This window comes from Tetrao urogallus (assembly GCF_951394365.1).
Source record: "Tetrao urogallus genome assembly, chromosome: 5".
In the NCBI taxonomy this organism is placed as follows: Eukaryota; Metazoa; Chordata; class Aves; order Galliformes; family Phasianidae; genus Tetrao; species Tetrao urogallus.
In genome coordinates, this window is record NC_136818.1 from 48,496,667 (window position 1) to 48,507,267 (window position 10,601).

General features: G+C 37.4%; 1 protein-coding gene across 1 annotated transcript; it reads left to right on the forward strand.

The window, feature by feature from the left end:
* STAMBPL1 (STAM binding protein like 1) lies at nt 1-10,319 on the forward strand (the record flags this gene model as incomplete). Its single annotated transcript, XM_079536208.1, has 10 exons — nt 1-84; nt 948-1,165; nt 2,576-2,651; nt 4,041-4,136; nt 4,963-5,317; nt 5,954-6,078; nt 6,158-6,295; nt 6,964-7,076; nt 8,247-8,346; nt 10,263-10,319. The coding sequence occupies 10 exons, from the start codon at nt 1-3 to the stop codon at nt 10,317-10,319; spliced, it is 1,362 nt and encodes a 453-aa protein (XP_079392334.1).
* Between the last annotated feature and the right edge of the window lie 282 nt (nt 10,320-10,601).

The window sequence follows — 10,601 nt, forward strand, 5'->3', positions numbered from 1 at the left end:
ATGGAGGCTTTGGAGCAAAAGAGCAACCTCCTTGGTTTGCAAACAGAGGGCAACATGGAACAACCATTCAGTATTAGTTCCTTGGTATGTATTACAAAGTGATGCTTTAATGGCTTAGCACCTCTTCAAGTAAAAAGTTTCAGAGCAGTTCAGCAGCACTGATGTCAGCTGAAAGGGCATTTTCTTGCCAGCTCCTCACCTCTTCTTATAGTTTCGCTGGATTTGTGTTTCCATATGTTTGGTCTTTAGGATTTTTGTTTGTTTCAGTGGTCACAGTTTAAAAGAGTTGAAGTGAACATTTTAAATAGAAAAGGTAAATCCTTTCGGCAACATAAGAGGAAACAGCTTGCAGTAGCCACCTTATTTAACCACTTAGCAAGAAAGTAATTACTACAATAAGAAGCTCTGTTTCTTCTCTAGCAGAGTCAGTTCTAGACCCTTAGACTTAAACTGCTTCATCTGAAGCCGTAAAATGAACTGTTGACTGCTCAGGGAAATATACTGTTCTTTGCTAACTGTACAAATTAGTTGTACCCAGCAGTCATACACAGTACATCAGAGAACTGTATAACAGTGATTTGCACCTTCAGACCTTCCACTAGATTACTTCAATAACCCAAGGCAGAACCCTTCTTTAATTTCATTTTTGAAGATTTCTGAAGAAGACATGTTTTGTGTCGCCTTTGATCATTTCTGCTGGGGTTTACTTATTTTTTTTTTCCATAACTTCCTTTCTGAGATTATCTTATAGCTTGAAAAATAAGGGAGAGGGAAAGGATACTTTCCTATTTGTAATGCAATTGAGAAACATTAGAATGCTTTAAAGTTACTAGCAGAGTAGAAACTGATACCTATTTTGAAGATTTCCTCTGAGTTTCTTGAACAAGATCATTTACTGAAAGTGAAATACAATATCTTGTTCTCCTCACTACACTGTTCTTTTTCAGAAAAAGCTCGTAGCTATTCCTGACCACACGGACATCTCTGTGACCCCAGAAGAGAGAGTGCGTGCCCTAAGCAAACTTGGCAGCAATATTGCAATCAATGAGGACATCACTCCACGTCGTTACTTCAGATCTGGAGTAGAAATGGAGCGAATGGCATCAATTTATATGGAGGAAGGAAATCTGGAGAACGCTTTTGTTTTTTATAACAAGTTCATAACGTAAGAAACAGTTTATAGTAATTGTAGCTACTACTGTAAGTTACAGCACTACAGCTGTAGTTGTAAGCGGAGGGAAATAAATATTTGCAATGAAAATGGAGCATCCTTTTAGCTTAGGAGAAAAAATGCTCACTGTTTTCTTTCAAAATAGCTACCTTCTTTTGAGATCTTCAATCTAATTCCAGTCTTTATTGTAATTTCTTCTCTACTACTAGTGGAGTAGCCTTACCTGCCTCCCGACTGCCAGGGTGAATTAATGTAATGTACAGAGGCTGAAGTTTGCAGTACCAGGCTATACCATGAGCACTGTTCCACACAGGTTGTTGTGTATGGATCAGGATGTTGGTAAAATACAGCGTAAGCCTTAACTATCAGTGTTTGCATAAGATTTCTGAGACTAATCATTAAGCCCTGTGAGCCTCAGCAGATTTTAAAGGTGATAACATGACACAATATTTAAAAGAAAAAAAAACAACATGAAGAAACAGCTTTTTGCCCCAGAAGGATTAAGCATCATTGCTTCTTAAAGCAGTAAATGCAAAATCCACAATGTATGTTCATTGTATGATTATTTTCCCCATTTAAAAAAAAAATCTGAACAGCTTTCATTACGAATCTTGAAATAATCGACTGAAAACTCTCTCAGTGGCAGATTTAAACTTTTAAGTAGCTCCCTTTGCTGTAGGAGTGATTGATTTATTTTGCTGCTTCTAAAGTATGCGTATTAAAAAAAAAAATCCTCTTAGATTTTTTTCAGAAGAAACCTTCTTTTCTACCTTTATTTTCCCAATATTCTGAAACCTAAACCAAATCCTTCTTCCTCAATTATGTTAAATGCATGCATCTGTCTCAAAAGAAGGTCTGGAGGTGAACACAGCATAAATTGCTGGAAAAATGATAGCAGCTGTGAATTCCAAACTTTTCTGCAGCCAAGTGTTGCAGTAATTTAGATGTCTGGATGAGTTAATAATGTTGCATTTAGCTGTACAATTTAGTCTGGTAGAAATAGCTGGTTTAATGACAGTGTCTTATTTAAGATTCCTCATTTCAGCTGAGGCGACAGATGAAGATGGCAAAAATAAGATTTAGTAACAGTGTCTGGTGTGGAGGGTATTTGCAGGTGCTGAGTGCTAGTTAATCCTTTTCTGACCCAACCCACTGCTAATGAGAAACAAAATATATTCAGATGTAGAAAATAACTTCCTGTCATTACCCCATGTGTCTCATACCAGCCCATACAAGAGTTTAAGCAATAGTTTAAATGAATGAATGGTGTAGAAGTCTGCTCCAAATCATCTGAAATTTGGTGTTTAACAGTTACAACAAGTGAAACTGATTTTTCTGCCAAAGAAAAGCTAACAGAGCTATTCCTCTGGCTATCAAGGCAAATACGCATGCTTAATTTTCTAGATTGTTTGTGGAGAAGCTGCCCAGTCACCGAGACTATCACCAATGTGCAGTACCAGAAAAACAAGTTATTATTAAGGTAGGGTTATGGTTTCCTGAACTTTGAGACACGTTTTCCCCATTTCTGTTCTTTCCTATCATTCTTTTTTTCCCAGTGCATACATAGCCCAAGGCAGCCAACAGAGCTTGAAGTTCTGATAACTTTCTCTACCAGACATTTGTGTTTTATTTTAGTTTAACCACTTCGTCATTGCTGTGCATTCCAAAAGGTGAATAAGACCAATCTCTGAACAAGTCTGTAGATTGTTGAAACCCAGGTACATCTATTTCAGAAAGTTTACATGATAAAAACACGCTAACCTAACTGCATAAAGTTTCATTCTGATCCTAACTATATGTATGGCTACTGATCCAAATTTCACTGGAAACAGAAGGAAAGAGAAATGTGTGGCCTTACCGGTGTCTGCACATTATTTATTTACCAGCTTAAGAATCAAAGTGAATTTTTGCATAATTTATTACCAAATATGTATTGTTAAGTTTCTATCAAGCTTTTTTCTTCCAACATGGTTCATCTTACTTTTCTAAAAGACAATTTTCAAATATAGCCTTATAAAGAATTTAAAACATCTGGAATTACTCACTGTGGATAGTTAGAATAACAATAAATGTATTTTCTGCTTTATGCCACAGTATTTGTGTGGCTTTCTCTACCATTAAAGCTACGTAACGTCATATTTAAGGCTAGAATACTTCATGCCAAATGTTGATTGTTACCCACAACCCAGGATAACATTTAAGCTGAGAAAAGGAAAAGGACTCTAATGTTTGCTCCCTTCTATTGCACGTGGTTGCTTCCCCTCCCTTGCTTACAGCCTCTAACTTATTCTGTAGTGGCCTCTGTATCAGCTATAAACATTAACAGTGCTGGTTTTGTTTAAGTTAAGAATCTGCCAGAGCTGTCACAGAACCCACAGGTGCAACTGCAGCCTTTCTTTTTTCCACCTAGAAGCGGGCATATTACGCTTTACTTCTGTCCAGGGAGCTCCAGAGTAAAATGTGTTGATCCTGCACAAAACACTAAAAGTTGGCCCTGGCTTTATTTATGAAATATGTCTTCTTAAAAAAAAAAAAAAAAGACCTTAGTCATCACACACCTGTTAAACAGAAGTAACAGACTGCTGGAAAAACAATCTCCTCATTAGATAACAAGTAGTTTTATAACAGCTTTACTTACATAAATTAATATAGATTATCAATGTGCTATGTAACCGATGTACTACGAAAGCGTAAGAAGCTGATCATTCTCTGTATAATTCCTTCTTGCTTTCCTGGGAAAAGAGCAGTATCTTTTAATTATTATTATTATTATTACTTTTGAAATCTGTATTACAGATGAGTTTGGTTTTCAGGTGATCCTTTTATGAAGTGAAAAGTTAACTTATCTATCTTTCTACCCCACCCAAAGAAACTGAAGGAGGTTGCATTTCCACGGACAGATGAACTGAAGAGAGATCTTTTAAAAAAATATAGCTTAGAATATCAAGAATACATGCAAAACAAAGTAAGTTTTATGTGGCTGTAAAATCACTGCTGTATGAATATTTTTTTGCATCTATACTTCATATAAGTAAAGCAATAAAATAGCCATTCTGCACAAACTTAGTTACTGCTTAGAGTGGCTTAGAATCTGATCAGTTGGTCATTTGAAAGTAAGAGCGAGCTTGGAAATAAACTTGCTATGGCAGCTGCATAATAGTTGAAGAAGATCGGAACAGTTCTTTGGTATGCTCAGGTTCAGTTTTACAGGGAGGATATTGTTCAGACACTTGCATGAGTCTATAGAAAATGCATGTTGGCTCTGAAACCGGAGGGGTGGTGGAGATGGCACCTAGCATTCCTGGGGCTGGGGTGGGCACATGCACAGCATTGGGGTTAAGCCCCTCTCAGCAATTCAGAGAAAATTAAGGAAAGAAATAAACAGGAGAAAGTCAACCAACCTATACAAACATCTCTTGAGTTGAAAATTGTAAGGATTTATATCTTATCTCTTTACCACCGCTGTGCTAAAAACTACTACTTTTTTTACTAACTTTAGTGGCTAAACAAGGAAAGTGATCTCACTGCTAAAGTAAAGCATAAACCATCACAGGTATGCAGGCTGGAAGGTTCATGTTAGGACTTCCTTGCTTACAGTATTTCATTCTGTATTGTACTACTCTGGGGGATAGGCTTGTGTTTGGTACTTTAGCTAACAGCTTCCAGAAGGCTTTTTAAGAAGAGACTTTTAATACAATATACTTTTAATATTCTTTAATACAATTGGATTGCTGCTTTCCCCTCCTTTCTATAACTTTAGTGACTACGTGACTATTTTGCATATATTTCAGAACAAGTGTAAAACTGAATCTCTGAAGAAACTAGAGCAGCAGAAGCTGATAGAGGCAGAGAAGAAACGAATTGCACATATGAGGCAGCAGCAGCTTGAATCAGAACAGTTTCAGTTCTTTGAAGATCAGCTTAAGAAGCAAGAACTGGCTCGAGATCAGAAGATTAAAGAGAGCATGGTTATGTCTGAGCAGATAGATGGAAGTATGCTATCCTGTATTTCTGTACCTGAGAACAGTTCCTCATCTACGACACTGCAAGAAAAAAAAGAGAAGAGTGATATATGTGTCTCTACTGGAGATTTACCTTCAGTAAACCAGGCCCTAAAGCCAGCAGCTGCTTTAAGTGCTGTTCAGAGTAAGTGCATATGTTCTGTACCCCTTATCTGCTTCTTTACTGCTTAGAGCAAAACACGTATTGCACGTGCTTGTGACAGTTGGACTTAGAGGTCTTTTCCAAATTAATGATTCTATGGTTTGCACACTTTGAGAGCATCTGTAGTGGAATAAGCATGAATAGGTAAATGTACATGCAACAGTTCTACAGTTTCCTCATTTTAAGAGAGACATTGTAAAGTTCTACAGTTTCCATCTGAGCACCAGTAGATGCATCTGGAGATGGAGCCTCAGTGTTCCCATAGCATAAAGTCTGCCTGAATCTTGAGAACAGAAGCAGAACCTGCAGAGGCTTCAAAGTTTTTTGAGAAGCCCTGGCCTGAGAAACTAGATCAACTCCCTGTCACCACAAGAGGCAGGCGACAGCATATCTTATGAGTTGGTGACCTCAATTCAGCATGATGTGCTTGCAGCGTAGGTGTAATCTCATTTTAGATATCTGTGATGTGATGAGTTTAATTTCTTAATCTTTAATAATTTCCTCTGTATATACAATATATACGCAATATATGTATATTGCTTTATAATAAGGAATGTCACTGCGTAGGCTACATATACATTTTTATCTCTCTCTTTCTCTCTCTTATTTGTTTGCTAGCTCAACTGGCTGAAGCACTCAGAGGTGTAATTTTACCCAGGGATCTCTGTCACAAATTTCTGCTGCTAGCAGAGGCGAATACATTAAGAGGAATAGAGACATGTGGAATTCTCTGTGGAAAACTGGTACAGTTTAACTTTCACATTTGTATGGGAAGACACTCCTCCTTTTCTCTAAGCTACCTTGTCAATGTTTGTTTTACAGACACACAACAAATTTACTATTACCCATGTAATAGTGCCAAAGCAATCTTCAGGACCAGACTACTGTGACATGGAGAATGTAGAAGAATTATTTGGTATTCAGGATCAGTTTGATCTCCTCACTTTGGGTTGGATACATGTATGTATGACACAGATTCTGGCTTTCCTGTATCAGTTCTGCTGATAGAACAGATATAATGTTTAACCAACCCTGGAAATGACAAGCCAAAGAAATAACTGGCAAAATTCAAATGAATTTCTTTGCTTAATTCTAATCATAATGATATAAATAAACATTGATGTTCTACCCAGGTAATGAATATCTCTTGATTAATGAAGTTGAGGCACATTGTTTACACTATAGGGCCTGCTTTTGCCAGTGCAACTTTTGTTTCATTTTGGGGACCTTTTATTACTTCTTAACGTCATCTATTTTCCACTGTATTAAAAATCCATTAAAATAAATCTGAGGGTATTGCACTGATTGAATTCGTTATTAATTATTTGAATTTCATTCTAGAGATTTTTGAGCAGTAAAGTAATTTCCCTTTTATCTTGTACTTCTTCATTCCACTTCTTTTCCCCCATAATTGAAAAACGGTTTGTGTATCTGCTTGAGATTATGTCCCATGAACTTCACACTGAGAAGCCACCCTAACAACCAAGAATTTGTGTTAATAAGAAGATGCCAACCTGAGGAAACACCAATGCTTTTACTTGTTAAAAATTATTGTTCTTTCTTGAATGCATGTTGTCCCTGGCTTTCAAGAAATATTTCACGATACTGAATTTTCCTTCTTTTTGTAGACACATCCAACACAAACTGCATTCTTATCCAGTGTTGATCTTCATACTCATTGTTCTTATCAGCTCATGTTACCAGAGGCCATTGCAATTGTTTGTTCACCAAAACATAATGAGTGAGTTCTGATTTTTCTAAGTAATATGGTGATATATTTACCTACTCCTTATCTTAAAATGGGATCAAATGCAAACAGCACACGTCAGCTGGGATGATGGACAGGAATGAGTGTATTGTGAGTTTGTTTTCTTTAATCTATTTAGACTTGCATTCCAGTCAGTTGGTAAGCACAGTATTTTTTCTGACTTCTTTTTCCTCCTCCCTTCCCAGCTCCAGGTTTTAAATTTTGATTTATTTTTATACTCTGCTCAAACAAGTACTAATGACAGGAGCTGTTTCTGTAGACTTCATTGCCAGTGGCCTACCACAGACCTATCTTCCTTCCATCTGAAGGAGGAAACGGAAGGTTTAGACATACTTCTATAGGATAGTATGAAAGCCTCTGTTTTGGGAATAGATTGGTAAAGGTCTCTCTTTGCCTAATCAGGTTCTATTTTCTTATTTCATAAAATACAAGCAGCAAGAACCTAGTAAAAATTATAACTGTAAGAAAAAATGAGAAGGTTTATAATGTTAGAGGTTGTCCAGAGACACTGTTAGAACTCTGTACTCAGAACCTGAGTGGATATGGTCCTGGACAGCCTGCTTAACGTGACTCTGCTCATACAGGGAGGTCAGACCAGGTGATCTTCAGAGGTTCCTTTCAATTTCAACAGCTCTGAGATTATTGTTTGGTTCACTTGACATTTCAAGGCCCCTTGTTTAACTCTGATATTTAGACTGTGCATTTTTTTGAGACTGTCTTTCTGGCCTTCTGCCTCCATAGATAACTTCTATGAATCCCATTCTAGTTGGCCAGCTTTTTTTATGAGCCATTCAGGTAGCAGAGCTGTAAATACAGCTGGAATAGTAAGTGCACAAGAGCTATGCAGCAGTGTCTGCGTACTTTCTTCAATCTCTGTAGTCTCATAAACTGCATAGCCTCTGCTGGTACTCTGTAACCAACTCTAACCTGTTACTCCTGTCTATAACATTAATTAATTTGGTGTCATCTTGTAGTTATTAGGTTATTACTGTTTCTTGGTGAAAATAAGTACAGTTTAATGGGAGTCCAGGGTATCAGAGGTGACTGAGAACCATCCCACTGTCCTTCTGTTATTTGTTTGTGAATTTCTGTACTTGCATTACACAGACATTGCGTAACAGTAGTTCCATGTTTGCTTTCCAGTACTGGCATCTTCAGACTGACTAATGCTGGCATGCTTGAAGTTTCTGCTTGTAAAAAGAAGGGATTTCATCCACATACAAAGGATCCCAGGTTATTTAATGTAAGTATATGATCCAACATGTTTTTGATTAGTTGAGTTCTTGTGCATAGCCCTGCAAGTAGAAATTACACCTGCTGCACTTTAGTTTCCTTTACTTTTCTCCTATCCTAATAACTCTATTACCAATGAAGGCAGACATCAGGACTTAAGTAGCCAGTAGCAGCCATGAGACTTTTGTTATGCTCTGTCATTCAAATAGCACCTAATTACAAGCAGCTGCCATCAGTCACCATGTTTGTCCTACAAAGCAGCAGAACTGCTTCTAACAAATTCTTTGCAACACCAGGCAAAACACTGTTAGGAATACAAATAGTCATAATGCAGGGAAAAAAAAAAGTTGACTCACTTAGCAGGTGGTGAGGAGTTCTGACTGAGGGACACTCTATCTCACAAAGCAGCTTTCATCCAGCAGATTATCTCCTTTCTGAAGCTACTCCTTCAATGAGCCTGGGGGACCCAAGGCCCACCCCTTCCAATCAAGAGGGAAGCACAGGTGAATTGCTTGCACCTGTGCTCTCCGAGTCAGCCACCTGCACCCCTTCACCATGTGCTCCATCATCACATCAGGCTGCAACATAACAGTTCCCCTACACACCACTTACTTTCAGAAATAAAAGCCACAATTTCAATAGGAGTTGGTCCTAAGCTCTCCAGTTTTTAACAAAAATAAATTAGCTCATCTCCCCCACTGTGTCATTTCAACACAGCATTCCAGCTGCTGAACCCTTCATTTTCCATTTTTTCTACATTCTCTTAGGCTTTTTTAACTAACTATTGTTTCCTTTTGATGTTTTAGTAGCATAGCATGCTATGCATATGGTTCAATGGCACAGTCATTCAGAATTATCAGAATGTTACTGCTATCTGGAAAAAAAAAAAACAATTGTCTTTATATATGAATAATTAAGATATTTTAAATGGGGCTCATGTCAAATACAAAATAGTTTATACCTCTGGCTCAAAATAAATAACTGAAAGACTTTAAACACTACTTCTTTGTTGTAGGACTCCCATAATATCAGTACTGCTCAAAAAGTAAGAGAGTTTGGGTTCTATATTTTGCTTTATTCCTTTATCACTGACTCTAGGGGGATTGAGAAGATAATCCAAGTCTGAAACAAAATCTTAAGGATTTTGTTCCAGATAAACTCTTTTCAGTGGTCCTTTATTGATCTAGTTCATGAATGAAGTTTCCAGGTACTCAAACTGATAAACGCTAGACACATTGCTCCTATGCTGAACACAAAACATCCTGTCAAATACAATTCCCAAAACACATTAATCTTCCAACAAGAACAGTAAGACCACAGCGTTTTTTTCCTGGAGGAAAAATATCAGAGGTGCTAATACAGGAAGCTTCCTGAAATCTGACTGGAACAACCCTTATGTGCGTCTGTCTGATTTACAGCAAAATCTCTTCTTCACAGATCCAACATATGCTCTTATTTAGTCATGGCTGTGTCTAAAGACACAGTCCTAAATGCTTTAAAAAACACACAAAAAATATATGGGCAGACACATCTGAAACTTCTGCAGGATGAGAGCAGAGTTCAAGCTTCCCTTGCCTCTGTCCTCCATGCACACTTTCTAACACAGCACACAGCTTCTTCCTCCTCCATTTCAGGTATCCACTGCTGGGATATGTAAAGGATCACACCGTACTATGCTCTGTGTCACAACCAAACATGAAGCAATTTCCTCTACAGAAATTTATTTATTTTTCTATATTACAATCCTTGCTTTATACAGCAGTCTACAGCTGTGAAGACAAGGTTTGCCTGTGAACAGGTGCAGTGATAGGCAGGCTTAAGGCTGAATATATAGGCAAACTATTAGGCAGGCTCAGGAAGGAAAAGTCTGAAATATGCTATTAATTTACTGAAAATGGTTTCTGAATAATGTACTTTCTTTCACAGCCATGCACCCATGTGGTTGGGAAGGACATAAAGATAACTGTGCTGGATCTGAGGTGATACAGATGGACAGTCGCAGTGTTGCTATAAAAGTGGCCAAAAAAGAAAAATGGCTTCCTGTTTTTCTTATGTTTTCAGAAACGACTTTTATATTTATACATTTTAGATTGAATGGTTTGGTATTTATTGCTTTTGCCTGTTTTGGAGTTACTTTGTTGCCCTGTCAAGATGGAATTCAGTGGCATTACCTGAAACTGTAGATGTATCATCTCACTAAAAACAACAATAAAATGTACTTCAAGCAACAGTAACAAAATTGAAATAAATAATGCTCCTTTTGTA